The 14421-nt window shown below is 46.9% G+C and overlaps 3 protein-coding genes, 2 non-coding genes and 2 pseudogenes across 7 annotated transcripts; 3 read left to right on the top strand and 4 right to left on the bottom strand.

The window, feature by feature from the left end:
* Nucleotides 1–271: 271 nt before the first annotated feature.
* RhiXN_07418 (SNF2 family amino-terminal protein) lies at nucleotides 272–5531 on the top strand (the record flags this gene model as incomplete). Its single annotated transcript, XM_043327234.1, has 32 exons — nucleotides 272–311; nucleotides 377–503; nucleotides 557–640; nucleotides 698–893; nucleotides 935–1221; nucleotides 1273–1326; nucleotides 1380–1438; nucleotides 1495–1566; nucleotides 1618–1645; nucleotides 1699–1726; nucleotides 1840–2133; nucleotides 2183–2290; nucleotides 2345–2360; nucleotides 2412–2573; nucleotides 2622–2887; nucleotides 2936–3025; nucleotides 3082–3102; nucleotides 3151–3165; nucleotides 3213–3335; nucleotides 3385–3423; nucleotides 3486–3512; nucleotides 3560–3704; nucleotides 3748–3935; nucleotides 3989–4043; nucleotides 4095–4338; nucleotides 4386–4407; nucleotides 4455–4541; nucleotides 4593–4848; nucleotides 4895–4946; nucleotides 5001–5035; nucleotides 5085–5149; nucleotides 5256–5531. The coding sequence occupies 32 exons, from the start codon at nucleotides 272–274 to the stop codon at nucleotides 5529–5531; spliced, it is 3561 nt and encodes a 1186-aa protein (XP_043185706.1).
* Nucleotides 5532–5911: 380 nt separating this feature from the next.
* On the top strand, nucleotides 5912–5991 carry RhiXN_12446. The gene has a single exon. It is a non-coding gene; the product is annotated as a tRNA-Gly (tRNA).
* Nucleotides 5992–6382: 391 nt separating this feature from the next.
* Nucleotides 6383–8160, top strand: RhiXN_07417 (major facilitator superfamily transporter; the record flags this gene model as incomplete). Its single annotated transcript, XM_043327233.1, has 13 exons — nucleotides 6383–6514; nucleotides 6565–6613; nucleotides 6673–6687; nucleotides 6760–6852; nucleotides 6909–6929; nucleotides 6982–7013; nucleotides 7068–7198; nucleotides 7255–7419; nucleotides 7473–7519; nucleotides 7578–7670; nucleotides 7744–7951; nucleotides 8006–8092; nucleotides 8136–8160. 13 exons carry the CDS (start codon nucleotides 6383–6385, stop codon nucleotides 8158–8160), a joined length of 1098 nt encoding a protein of 365 aa, XP_043185705.1.
* Nucleotides 8161–8512: 352 nt separating this feature from the next.
* RhiXN_12433 lies at nucleotides 8513–8590 on the bottom strand (annotated as a pseudogene). The gene has a single exon. The product of its transcript is annotated as a tRNA-Gly (tRNA).
* Nucleotides 8591–9923: 1333 nt separating this feature from the next.
* Nucleotides 9924–10002, bottom strand: RhiXN_12432 (annotated as a pseudogene). Its single transcript has one exon. The product of its transcript is annotated as a tRNA-Gly (tRNA).
* A 740-nt stretch (nucleotides 10003–10742) lies between these two features.
* On the bottom strand, nucleotides 10743–10822 carry RhiXN_12431. Its single transcript has one exon. It is a non-coding gene; the product is annotated as a tRNA-Gly (tRNA).
* Nucleotides 10823–11177: 355 nt separating this feature from the next.
* RhiXN_07416 (mechanosensitive ion channel protein) lies at nucleotides 11178–14339 on the bottom strand (the record flags this gene model as incomplete). The annotated part of the gene is made up of 13 exons (XM_043327232.1): nucleotides 11178–11222; nucleotides 11269–11577; nucleotides 11633–11669; nucleotides 11719–11820; nucleotides 11871–11892; nucleotides 12139–12273; nucleotides 12322–12392; nucleotides 12445–12662; nucleotides 12714–12875; nucleotides 12926–13203; nucleotides 13252–13327; nucleotides 13390–13816; nucleotides 13867–14339. 13 exons carry the CDS (start codon nucleotides 14337–14339, stop codon nucleotides 11178–11180), a joined length of 2355 nt encoding a protein of 784 aa, XP_043185704.1.
* Nucleotides 14340–14421: the final 82 nt, after the last annotated feature.

Below are 14421 nucleotides of genomic sequence, written 5' to 3'. Positions count from 1 at the left end.
CCCCCTCGATCCAATCCTCTCCCTCTTTTTTCTTTGTGTACTTTTAAGCTCAGTCTACAGTCTTTTGGGCCATCTGATGTGAATTAACGATTTCCTTTTCTTTTCCGTGCAATTGTACCCAATTGCGTTGATCAGTGATGTGAGAATGAAGGGTCATGAGCGTTCGCTGCATAGCCACCTACCATCTTCGTGACGTTGGTGTTTGAAACAAGCTCTGATTGCCAATTGAGAGAAGTCACTTTACCACCATCCGCGTTGCCACATACCTATCATGGCAGCGCCTGTTGATCCGAGTCACTATGTTATCGAATGTGAGTATCACTTATATTATGCACTTTTCACGTCTAGGTTCTTAATCATGTTGCATTTCCACAAGATGCGAAAAATTCGAGCGAAAAGTGTCATGGTCGACCGCCTTGTCATGGTTCGACGATCGTCCTTGGAGATCTGAGGTTTGGGACAAAGAAGTATAATGGAGTTATTAATGACAAGATGCAGTACCGGTGGGTTTTGTTTGACTTCTTCCGAGCTGTCGTATTCTGACTCTGTATTGCAGGCATTGGGGATGTGTGACCCCTGACATATTGTATGATCTTGCTATTCTGGGCGTGAACCGTCTCCCGGGGTTGGCCAGAATCAAGTACGTCGTATCAGCTTATACATTGCGAGCTTTAAAATTGAACAATATCGTTTTCAGCATCTCAGACCAAGCCAAGATTCACACTGCCGCTCAGCGTCTACGTATAGACGACGCAGACGTCCCCGTCACCGCACGTTCGCTTACCCGCACGACCTCGGTCCCATCCGGCTCGCAACGCCGCGCGTCGGAGCGGCACCTCCGTTCAGCCAACGAGCGGCCGCGACGACATCGCAAATCATGGCGCCCCTCGCGAGTACGACGTCCAAGAAGCGTAAAGCGCCGACACGGTCCAAGGGCAAGACCCAAGCTGGTTCGGCGGCGCCTTTACCCGTCGTGTTACCTCCCCCTCCCCCTCCCACGGCGCCTGCTGCGATGTATACGCAGCCGCCACGTCCTGCGCCTGCTCTGCCCGTTCCACCGGCGCACATGGGCACGCAGATCACAGTGTCCCAGCAGAAACGCGATGATGAGGATTATGCAGAGGACGATTACGGTGCCGAGGAAGAGGCGCAGTATACGGATTTTTACTTGTCGTTTCAGTCCTCTGTTGTTGGGGTTCAGTATTACGATGGACTTGGTAGGTTGTTTTTTCTTTGATGTGTCGACTGGTGGTACTGACGTTGGTGATCTAGTCGGGCCTGGGAACAAGTTGCACTCGTTCGGGAGCCTACCAACAAGTACGATAGGTATGTTGTTTTTTGGTTGTATTATATTGCTTTCTCGACTAATTGCGCTTTAGAAACGCGATTCAAGTTATGAATATTGGTATGAGGCAGGTGGGACATATCCCAAGACAGGGTATGTTCAAAGCGCACGATGTCAGAGGTGCTAGTCTCATTATGGGATGGTTCTAGTCGCCGCTAACCTGGCACCACTCATCGATCGCGAGTTGGTCCTCGTAGAAGGAACTATGAACGATGGCAATAGTAAGATGAAACTTTATGGATTCAGGTCGGTATACTGAAATCGTCTGCCAGTACAAGGAACACAATACACTCTAAACGTGTAAGGGTTCTTGTTTTCGGTTGGTCTGGGTTATCATTGAGATTATTTGATAGGACATTGAGCATTTATGGTAAACCAGGCGTTCGTACTATGCTTGAGCCTTTGTTGCGTTGGGCGACGCCGGGCAAACGAGGGTTTACCGAGGCGATGCGGCGACAAAGTGGTGTTGCACATGCCCAAACCGCCTCTTACAGCTCTGGCGCTTCCCAAGGTCCATCATATGCACAAAATCCAATCTACGCTCAGGGTCTTCATCGCAGCCCCAGCTCAGCCAGAAAGCGATGGAAGCGCTCGAAATTCGTCGCCGTGCTGAAGAACTTCGTACTATGCTTGCTGGACTCGAGAAAGTCGACGATGAAGGCCGTCGTGCTAATTTCTTGGATGCGTTGTATGGAAATCAGACTGAAGATATCTTGAATCTCCCGGAACACCCGTCACCTCCTGGAAAGGAGGACGGAACTCTGGTAGTAGACTTGCTCAAACATCAGGTAGGTGTTGTCTGTTCTCTCATTACTGTAGCTCTGACATTCCGGATAGAAACAAGGCTTACTGTGGTGTATCAACCGCGAGAATGTTGTGCTTCCAACCAAGCATGGCGAACCTCATCAACAGTTCTGGGAGTATCGCGCACCTCCAGGTTCTCGGGTGAGTGTAGCTATTGGCTTGCACTCATTCAGTGACTTACATAGGCGCCCGTAGGCACATTACATGAATTGTGTGTAACGCCTGTTTATTCTCTTCATAATATGCCAACCTAATTTTGTAGTGATCACAAAGTCTCCCATTCCTGCAAGTATGCCACCACCCATTGGGCACGGTGGAATCATGAGCGATTCTATGGGTCTCGGCAAATCTCTCACTTTCCTTGCACTCGTTATAGCCACCAAGAATACACGGCCAGAAGGGTTTGATAAACCGACACTCATTGGTATGGTTTTGCAATTTACAACACGCTTTTTCGTCTAACACGACTTAGTCTGCCCGCTCTCGGTGTTGAGTAACTGGGAAACCCAGATCGACGACCATTGCAATCCCGGTATACTTGCTTGCTATACCTATTATGGCAATAACAGAAACGTCGACCCCGAAGTCCTCAAGGGCTATGATGTCGTTTTGACCACGTATCAGACCGTGTCCTCGGATTTTGAACGCGCTGGTGGATTCAAAAATACAGAAGAGCTGATGGCTGAAAATTCAGAAGAGAAAAGGCGATCCAAGGGGTTGTTTTCTATTCAATGGAAGGTAGGATTGTCCATATATGCGTCGTGAAAAGACCTAATACCGCCAAAGCGTGTCGTTCTTGACGAAGCACATCAGATTCGGAATCCTAGCACAAAGATCGCGCAAGCCGCCACTGCTATTGACGGGTATTATCGATGGGTGAGTCCGCAGTAATGAGACATATATTTGTATAATTAACTTGGATCAAAATAAAGGCGGTCAGCGGGACACCAATTGTAAGATATCATTCTTAAGTAACTGCCCATGACTGACGTATAATTTAGGTGAATTCACCCACCGTAGGTTTTGCTATCCGATTCGCTCGCATAATATGACCACTCCAAAGGATCTTGGGTCCCTGCTCGCTTTCCTTCGTATGTGTAGCCCATTAGATCAGATTTCTCAATTCAATCGATCGCTCGCACGGCCCCTCCAAAAGGGTAATCCTGAAAGTATGGCACTTCTAAGGGTAAGTTTATCAACAACGCAGCAAATTTAATCGACTTATTTGTCGCTAGGAAATCATGAAGCACATATCAATTCGGCGATCCAAAGAGGTATGTATGGCCATATCCTTTAATACTGCTCCAACTCTGCGTTATATAGATGCAAAATGCAGAGGGAAGAGACTAGTGAGCTACCTCAGGTTAGTTTTCAACAAAAAACAGACACCGTGATTTTACCGCTCCGTAGGTTATGATTCACGTAACGAAAGTTGACCTGGACGATGCTGCTCGCCGTATATACAATTCTGTCGAGGCATTGTCTCGACAACGTTTCATGGAGATGGCCAATGCGTCTCAGGACGGAGAGCGCGTCCCAAACGTCGTCCTAGTTTGTTGACACGAATGAGGTAAGTTGCGCTCCTGGTTAACTGGAAGCACGACTAACTGCTGGGACTAGACAAATTGCGTTGCACCCTGGCCTCGTGCCATCCGACTATCTCCAGCAACTCCAATCTGGAGAAAAATATGGAGGCAATGATCCCCCAACGAATAACATCATCAGTCCTCAAGAAAAAGCTAGACTCCAAAATATTTTGTTCCGGGCCGAGGAGGATAGTGAAGAAGTTCGTGAATTATCGCGCGTTGATCTGAAAATGCCTCTAATTGCTCGGTTCAGTGTGCGATCTGCTTCGACAATTTGAAGAACCCCAGGATCCTGCCTGATGGGCATTGTAAGCTATCATTCTTTCTATGATTGCTGTTCATTCATCTCCTATTGCTAGACTTCTGTTACGAGTGCATCGCCGGCTATATCGAGGCGCATGGTGCCCTGGCTACTTGCCCCATGGATCGTCGGCCTATCACTTTGCAAGACTTGATTGAGCCTCCACCGCCAACCGACCTAACCCAAGTACCCATTGAGAATAACACCAAAGGCCTTTCAGATGGGTCTTCGGTAAAGATTGACCAATTGATATGGCTTTTGAAGCGTATTCCTTCCGAAGAAAAGGCCGTCGTTTTCTCACAGTACGCAACTTATCATTCAATCGCATTTTCACTAAATAAGTTGTCAGGTTTACGTCGTTTTTAGACAAAGTAAGTCGTAATCCAGAGATTCAATACTTGTTCCAACCCCTGTTTAGATCGCAGACCAACTCGAAGTGCATGGGATCTCATACGTAGAGTTTAACGGAGGGCTATCCGCCAAACGCCGTCAAGAGGTTCTACAGGTTCGTAAATCCGGCTTGCATGTTCGTCAGGTCTTATGATCCCGTCCTCAGCGTTTCTCTAGACCGCTACCAGTGAAGAACTCGGCGATCCGCCGAACTTCTAACGGCAGAAACACAAAAGATTCGGGCTCAGATTCAGACTACGCTCCTGGAGATGACGACTTCATCGATGATGACGATGGAACGTATTTCTCTGCCACTCAATCAAGCAAAGGGAAAGGAAAAGTGGGCAAGGGAAAAGGAAAGACTACCTCCGGACGTGCCTTTGGGGGAAACCCTAAAGTTTTGCTCATCTCGCTCAAGAGCGGTAAGTAAGTATGAGGTACTCTTCAACGTGTGCTAATACTTCCCAGGTGCCACTGGATTGAATCTAACAGTCGCGAATCATCTCTTTTTAATGGACCCGTAAGTATTTTTGGGCGCATAGATTGAGAATGATTCCAATTGTTTCCCTCACAGGTGGTGGCAAGAAGCGATCGAATCGCAAGCAATTGGTACGAATCAAATTAAAGTGCATCGTCTCTAAATTAACATCCTAGCTAGATCGTGTCAACCGCATTGGTCAAAAGCGCGACGTGCATGTGTACCAGATGATCACGAATGATACCGTAGAGACAAAGTGTTAGAGATCCAAGCCCGCAAGAAAGTAATGATTGACGAAGTGGGTGTTTTATTTATTTATTTAAAGTATCAATAATCGCTAACCTATGATAGGCATTCTCTGGTATGGGTGGCAGGGAGGCTGTTCGGGAGAAACGCGAAACGCGAATGCAAGGTTTGTCGCTTTTCCATGGCACTAAGAAGGCGGACGACTTAGTTGAATCCACTACAGATTTTATCGAGTTATTTGGTCTCCAACGTCAAAATGGCCGAGTTACACTAGGAGAAGATGCTGCAGCTGCTCAAGTCGCCGCGGAAGAGGAGGAGCCGGACTGGCTTCCGACAGGTCCAATCAAGCGGTCAAGGCTAATGCTCTCCGACGACGAGTGATATTATAATTTCTTGCGTCCTTTTCTTAATACTTTGTTCATTTCTTGGATTTTATATATTAGAACATAACAATTAAAACGTCAACCTTCAGCCAGTCAGTTGTACTAGTGGTGTGAAGAAATATCGCAACACTCCAGTATCGCTCAAACTTCTCTGCACCCAAGTCTTTGTCCCCTCTTCTTTAGAAAAAAAAATCAGTGGTAAAGAGTAGTCTAACATATCTCTATACCTTTTTGTGTATAATTACTATCCTAAACCTATCAGTCGCGCGTTTATTAATGTGTAATATATCCTCAGGCATATTGGAGAGCATAGTAATTACTGAGTCGTTGCGAATATAAAGTAAAGGGTGTTAGATGCTCAATAAAGTGACTTTACAAGCGTGAATGGGGTAGTGGTAACCTTAATCGTTGCCAGAATTCAATTCGATTAGCCAGGGGTTCGATTCCCCTTTCACGCATCCCTTTTGCCAGTCTCCATTCACAACTCTGCACCGGCATATATACATTAATTATGAACACATTGGTCAGATTTGACACATTCTATTCGAAGAACAAACTCGAGTGATTCAGGATGGTAGACCTAAAATTATCCGTCTACTATCTCTCCACTACTTCTTCGGTGTATGCGCATTACCAGGTCATTCCAGACACGCCAGTCTTATTGTTCAACTGTTACGTTTGAACTTTATTCGGTTCCGAGCCCTGGGGATTAACTTCTGTCCGTACAAGAATGACGCCCCGGGTTCTCCACAGCCCAACTAGAGGAATACCACCTTAACTCCTCATATTTATAATTGGGAGGTAGGCAGGCCAGTGAAAACCACCCTCCCCAGCATCAAGAGTCCAACTATGTCACTTGCTACGCCTCGCAGCGAAACAGGAACACATGATAGGATTGTCATTACGCCATCGACCACGCAACATAGCCATCTGGTAGATGAACCGCCACGAGATTTAGCAGAGCGTCACTTGATAAGAAAAGTGGGCAAGGTGACTTACCGAACTATAGCAATTTCTGAACATCCCACTAGCTTGATATGCTAATAATGCCGATCACATACCTACTCTATATTCTTGCGTGTGAGTAAAACTCCGATATCATGCAGTCAACATTTTGACGAGTCGTGTACTACGTCCAGACCTCGATAGAAGCAGTGAGTATTTGCTAGTCTCTGCCCTGCTCTTGAGCTCTTTGATCAAACATTACTGGTTTAAATTTCTACTAGACTTGGGGAACGCCAAGCTGCAAGGTTTAGATGTATCTCTTTTTCCGAATGACGTGTCTGGAAACCAATTCGCACTTCTTTCAGCAATGTTTTGTAAGTATTTCCCACTATTCATGCGAGATAATCCTGAGAAGGCTAACCATATCAAGATATTGCATTTCTTTCGTGGCGTGCGTATTCTTGGAGTTGATTCAGTATGGATTGAACTGATACACTAAACAGAAATCCCTTTGACTTTGGCTGCCAAGCGATTTGTAGGTTATGACGAGGTCCGATGATTGTCAAACAGCCAACTGACAGCCCAGTAGCCGCCTAACCTCGTCATCGGTATCGTAGCAGTTGCTTGGGGTATATCATCATCACTTCAAGCAGCCACCTTCAACTATGCGGGTATCACTACGACTCGATACTTTCTTGGTTATTTGAAGCTGGATAGTAGGTGCTTTGGGATATTTGGTTATGAGCCTTTTCTCAACTGGGTTATATTAACTACAGTGCTCCCGTGGTTCCATTCTACTATACTTTATTCTATCTAAAGTCAGAGCATGGGTTCCGCACTTCTCTTTACGTCAGCGGTGCACCACTCGCGAGTGCCTTCGGTGGTCTCATCGCATATGGAGTGCAGAATATCCGCTCTATAGCAACCTGGCGGATTTTATTGTGCGTATAGTCATTTGGCCATTGATTCCAATGGGTTTACTAATGCCATGCAGTCTCATTGAAGGGCTTCCCACTATTCTGGTGGGACTATTAGCCTCTGGTATTACCCTCACGACCAGAAAAAACCCATTGGCTGAATGAAGCTGAACGCAAGCTAGCTTCAACTCGTTTAGCAAGAGAGGTTGTATCTGAAGGGAACAGGATCAATTGGCAACACGTGGTTGAGCTTGACAGATTACAAGGCATGGCTGGTGAGTAAACTACATTCAAGCATAGATCATCCTATAATTGTGAGTAGGTGTGCCTTGTCTATCAATCTCTCAGCGTTGCCCTCGCGTCATATCAGTATTTTTGCCTTCCATTATCAAGTCTTTGGGCTATACGGATGCAAAGGCACAGATGATGACAGTACCCCTTATGCTTGCGCATGTATTGTCATGGTTCTAGTTGCTAAAGCTAGCGATCACTTCAAGACTCGTGGACCGTTTGCGGCGGCTTCGCTCGCCCTTAGCGGTATTGGGTACACGATCCTGTATGTGTGTGCGTTAGTACAAGAATAATCACTTATACTGACTTTATAATTTAGTTTAGCAGTTCCTACAATGGCCATAAAAGTCCGTTATGCCGCGATCGTCCTGGCTGTCACCGGCACATACAGTGGTTTTCCAGTCAGGTGAGCCTGGCTCGCAAATAATGCATCTGATCTAACTCTCTAGCACGCATATCATGGACGATGGGTAATGCCGGCTCAGAGACTCGACGAGGCGTAAATATGGCCATGTTGAATACCATCGGACAAAGCATGTCCATCTTGGGCTTACATATATCCATCTCGTGAGGGTCCCGCATATACCCGCGGATTCTCAATCTGTTGTGCATTTGCGTGGTGGGGAGTGCTTGTGGCTATCTCACTATCAATTCTGCTTCACTTTGAGAACCGTCGACGTGATAAACGTGAAGGTAATTGTTGATTGACCAGACACCAGATACAGCTGCACACGCGGATAAAGCAATGGGTTTCAGATATGTACTCTAGTAGATTCGTATTGGATTATAATTTTTGTTCATACGTGCTAAAATGGGACAAAACATTTGCGTGAAAGGGAATCGAACCCCTGGCTAATCGAATGAATGTTGGCAACGATTAAGGTTACCACTACCCCATTCACGCTTATAAATGGCTCGTAAAGAGCATATACAAGGGGTAACAAGATTTTTTGAGTAATGGCCAACTACCCACTGTAAAATGTGAAAACACATGCGAGTGAACTTGCAGAGTACAACCACAGGCCTTGCACCCATCTGGTCAGGCTGACCGACCCATTGGCCTCTTTGCAGACCAACAGCTTGCCCATGTATTTGGCAGTAGAGCGTGTATTGCGCATTTACTTGTTGGCACAATATTTTTCTGGTATTTGTCGAAGATAAATAACAAGCATTTTCTCAGCACTACTTGAACATTGTAACTTTATAAATACTTCAAAGAGATCTCCTCCTCTACTTAACTATTTTGATTTGTGACTTTTTTGTCCATTGATAAAGTTTCTTCACACCTGGAGCGGTCGTGCATAATTTTCGAGCCAATGAAGAGTGATCACAATAAGGCTCCATATTAGCGATGGCATGACGCCCCGAACAGTCCACCGTATACCCCAAAGGTACGGACAATCCGACCTCAGCGATCCGACCCCCGGGGGTGCGAGCTCCCTATAAGGTAATCCGAGCCCCCAGGTCCGGATTACTGGCAAAATCCGACCCTCGTACTAATCCGGACCCCGCTCTCAGTGTTTTCGTAGGTGTAAAATCCGACACCTTATATCTGACCCCTCCATCCGACCCCCGCAAGATCCGGCGCCTGGGTGCGGACGTCTCGCACCAAGGTGCGGTTTCTTGTAAAATAGTGACACGAATCAATTTAATCAATAAATATTTAATTACACTCTCTAATGGATTGATGTATAAATTTGACCCCTAGGTGCGGAAAATCCGCCGCCAGAGTCGACCTGGGGTGTGGGCTACCCGGCTCGAGGTTGCGAATATAAAGAAATCGGGGAAATTTTTATAAATACGGTTTTCCAGTCAGGTGAGCCTGGCTCGCAAATAATGCATCTGATCTAACTCTCTAGCACAGCATATCATGGACGATGGGTAATGCCGGCTCAGAGACTCGACGAGGCGTAAATATGGCCATGTTGAATACCATCGGACAAAGCATGTCCATCTTGGGCTCTTATATATCCATCTCGTGAGGTCCCGCATATACCCGCGGATTCTCAATCTGTTGTGCGTTTGCGTGGTGGGGAGTGCTTGTGGCTATCTCATATCAATTCTGCTTCACTTTGAGAACCGTCGACGTGATAAACGTGAAGGTAAATTGTTGATTGACCAGACACCAGACACAGCTGCACACGCGGATAAAGCAATGGGTTTCAGATATGTACTTAGTAGATTCTGTATTGGATTATAATTTTTTGTTCATACGTGCTAAAATGGGACAAAACATCTGCGTGAAAGGGGAATCGAACCCCTGGCTAATCGAATTGAATGCTGGCAACGATTAAGGTTACCATACCCCATTCACGCTTATAAATGGCCCGTGAAGAGCATATAGAAGGGGTAACAAGATTTTTTGAGTAATGGCCAACTACCCACTGTAAAATGTGAAAACATGCGAGTGAACTTGCAGAGTACCACAGGCTCCCTTGCACCCATCTGGTCAGGCTGACCGACTCATTGACCCCCTGTGCAGACCAACAGCTTGCTTATGTATTTGCGGTAGAGCGTTTATCGCGCATTTACTTAGTTATTGTCGCAATATTTGTCTGGTATTTGTCGAAGATAAATAAACAATCATTTTCTCAGCACCACTTGAACATTGTAACTTTATGAATACTTCAAAGAGATCACCTCCTCTACTTGACTATTTTGTTTTGTGACTTTTTTTGTCCATTGATAAAGTTTCCTCACACCTGGAGCGGTCGTGCATAATTTTCGAGCCAATGAAGAGTAATTACAATAAGGCTCCATATTGGCGATGGCATGACGCCCCGAACAGTCGTCAGAGGATTTCCAGGTTATATTAGCAACCGGAGTTCTCCTGAGGTGTATTTTTGTTTGGTAGTGAATACATTTGACTGGTAAATAGTTCGACACCCCACTCGAATACGAACCATAGCAAGTTTGTATGGGGCGCAAGTTATCCCTGGTCTCTTTAGTTCTAAATGGTTATGAATGTTAACAAAAAACGGCGGTAACTCAAAAAACAAACAAAAGATATGCCCAAACGATATCGATATGGGGTCAAGAACTAGCTAAAAAAAGACTGCGTGAAAGGGGAATCGAACCCCTGGCTAATCGAATTGAATTCTGGCAACGATTAAGGTTACCACTACCCCATTCACGCTTGATGAAGGACCGATTTTGTAAATCATTGGCCAACTAGATTGGATGTGGTGTTGCCTTACTTATATTGGATCATGCTAGTGATGTGTACGGTTTATCACCGAAATGTGTTTGTAGTCCCGACTGCTACCTACATACAGGCTAGCAAAACAAGAGAGAGAGAGAGAGAAAACAGAAATAACTACTGGGTGGAGTGCACAAATGTACGAGTATGCGAACAAAAAAAAAAAGCAACAAAACAAGCCAGTCGTGAACACATGTGTGTATGTACGTATAGGAAAACAGGATGTAAAAGACATCTACAAAACCAGGAGCGTATACTGCGCCCACCAAGGGGTGATGTGCGTGAGAATAATCTAACCCTCGGCCATACCCCTGTTCGCGCCCTTGCGGCTCTTCATCTTTCTCTGCCTCAAACGATTTTGTTCTTCGGGAGGAGGAACGAACCCGAGTGCACCAGCTTGGGGTGACGGTCGTAGCGCCCGGAGCGGCCGAATCGGGAGCAGCCAAACCGGCCCCCGTTTCTCCTGTAGGCTCGTCCCCGGGACTGGCCAAGTTCTCGCTCGAACCGAGGAAATCTGTCACCTCTTCCCTGTCCTCGGAGCGCAAACGCTGTTCGAGTTCGGGGCGGGACTGTTGTACGAGGACGGGCTGGGTGAGTTGTTGCATGTGATGCCCAGCTGTCGGCAGTAGAATTGAGCGGCAGCGTGGAAGGCAGTTTTGCGTGCGTTGCGCATGCCCCAGTCTTGCCATGTGCTGCGAGTTTCAAGTTAAAACGGGCTAGTTATTTCGCAAATATGCAAGAACGCACCCGTTGTGAGGGATACCCATCGTCAACTCCAAACACCCTGAAAGTCGATATGTTGCAGGACCACACTGGTCGGGGGATTGTACCACCTGTCATCCGATGCAAGCCATTCGTTCATCTTGGTCTCCAATTCATCGAGTTTGGAGAGCGGTGTGCGCCAGTCGACTTGCAAGGTAAGACCTTCGAAGTTTCTGTGAAATAATGTCAGTTTTCATACGACGAGAAGAAATAAGCGACGTACCCCACTTCGTCTGACGTTTGTGCTATGATGTGAAACTATTAGTGCATACGTCAACGAAGGAAAGAATCGGGGGCGTACATAAACTTGGTGAAAAGGTTACTATTGAAGTAGTACAGCGTGGTTCCATCGGCACGGACGAACTCGGTCGCAAAGCCCCATGCGTTTAACAATCAAATTCTCTTGTTCAATAAAAACACGGTCGCCAGTATCAAACGGACTTTAAAAGTTTCAATAAATCTATCCACCACAGGCTAGAAGAAAGACTCACTGAGTAACAAGATGAACATGATCGCATCAAAAGCAGAGCTAGCGGCGTTCTTGAAGATGAAACTCGCAGCAATACCAAGCGAATAGACTGAAGTAAGACTATCGCCAATGGCCACACCAAAAACGCTCAACGAGACTGGGCAGCAATCAGTATACATCGAGAATATCGACCGGTTCAACTTACTGAAAAACAAGATGACAGCTGCAAAGAATAGCAAAATTCTGTCAAGTGTCTGGATAGCGGCGCTGATATCCCTGTCGTTCCCAAGTTAATTCTGCTCTTGATACCCGACAAGGCCAAACTTACTTCATACTGCGACTCAAGAACCTACGCTCGCGATAAACCTTTACGCACATAGTCTTGATTTCGGCACGGGTGATATCGTCGTTTCCGTCCTTGTCAAAGACCTTGAATGCTGCACGCGCATCATCTGGGGTAGGATAGGCAGGGAAAAAGTCGGCAGGGATGAGGTAGTTGCGACGGCGATCCGCTTTAAGGTTATAGTAAATGTCACGAGCGATTTTCTATTTCATGTTCAATGAGAATAAACGAGTGTGTGCAAAAAAGGCACCCACCTTGGCCTCTTTTGTGCTACCAATCTTGAACTTGAGTCCGGTCTCGTCTTCCTCGTTGGCACCAGTACCAGCGGCATTCTGACCGCGCATATTCCTAGCATCGTGCAAAACAGCTCGTTTGACTGTTCGCGCGGCCTGTGCGAGAAGCTCGTCTGCTCCGTCCTTGTCGGGCGTAGTTTGTCTGGGGGATACGAATGCCTGTGCGACCCGACGGGAGAACTCGAGCGGGAGCGCGATTGGGCCCGTTTCTTGTCCGACGACTTGAACCAGCCTTTGCTCGTGCGCTTTCCTTTGCCCTTGGCGCCTTCGGAGACGCCTTCTTCCATCATCAACGGGTCACGCTCGATCCGTCCGCCGAAATAGCTAGAGGACTGGTTCGGATGGTGGGATTTGCGTTTGGGTTTGTAGTCCCTGAGATGGTCAATGACTTTGATGACTGTGCTGACAGCATCAAGACGTTCTTGATATGCGGTCCTGTGGAACGAGAGGGCTAGAGTGGGGGTTAGCATAGAGGCATAAACAAGAAGAATAGACTCACCAATGAATTGGGTGATCATCTTTTGCGCGCAATACAAGAGCGTCAAGAAGAAAATGAACATAATGACTTGATAAATCTGCCGAAAAAGGAAATGAGATCAGATGTCAGATGAGGACCCCAAAAACGCGCTCCACTTACGATCGGAGTGTAGGAAGCGACACTGGCATCTTCGTCCGAGGGGTTGTAGAGCTTGAATATTTTAGCGAAAAGAATGTACCAAGCAACCCAGGCAGTAGCAGCATAAAATGGAGGCTTAATCCATCCTTTGGTTGCGTTATAGGTCTCGATCCTGGACTTGAGCTGCTCCGAAACGGTGCCCCAGACAGTATCCACGGCAAAGGCAATAATGTGGGGGACAAGATCGATAAGTACGGCAATGTACCAAGACACAAGCACGTTGGCAGCTGCCCAGAAAAGCCAAGCAGAAACGGTGTCGGTTACGTAGGTGCGATGTTCGGTGCGGTGTGGTTTCAGATAATAGATACGAAGCAGGATGGGAGCTGTGGCAAGCAGACCAGCGGTGATAGTGGAGCCAATGAGCGTAGAGAAAAAGAAAATAACGATTCTAGTGCAGAAGATTAACAAATGTAGAATGAAGGTTCGAGACTCGCGTACCTGGTGAAACCGCACCCGGTGCGGACCTTTTTGCGCTGACCGGTGGTGCGTTCAAACTTGGCCTCTTCCTCGAGCAAATCATCGTCATCGGACCAGTCATAGACCTCTTCCTCAAAGTCATCGTCAAAGTCACTCCCAGCCACACTCGGCGCGTAGCTCATCGACGATGCTCCACGATGAAAAGCCGGTCTTGGCGGCCTAGCAACCTCGTCTGGAATGCGCACGTGAGGCTTTTCTTTGCCTTCACGCTCATAGTCTGGGGGCTGTGATCGCTCGATGACCTCTTGCGACTTGGAAACATCGAGCTGATATGGTGGAGTGGGAGGTGGGCCTTCGTCCGTTCTGAAAAGGTCGCTCCGAGACTGGTGTGACATCCCCAATGAAGGCAGGCGGAGTCCCTCGTGCGCCCTTGCATTAGGCCCATGATTGGCCTGCGAGTCACCGCCTGGTTGTCTCTCGCGTTCGTTGGCCATGATGGCAAACACTCTGTACGATGGAAATCACAGCGAAAGAGAGAAGAATGGCACTCATGTAAGCATCGTCTCGGTTATATTT

Source organism: Rhizoctonia solani, chromosome 13 (genome assembly GCF_016906535.1).
Source record: "Rhizoctonia solani chromosome 13, complete sequence".
NCBI classification, from domain to species: Eukaryota; Fungi; Basidiomycota; class Agaricomycetes; order Cantharellales; family Ceratobasidiaceae; genus Rhizoctonia; species Rhizoctonia solani.
The sequence above is the reverse complement of the archived record's forward strand: the minus strand, read 5'-3'. Positions and strand labels throughout refer to the sequence as shown.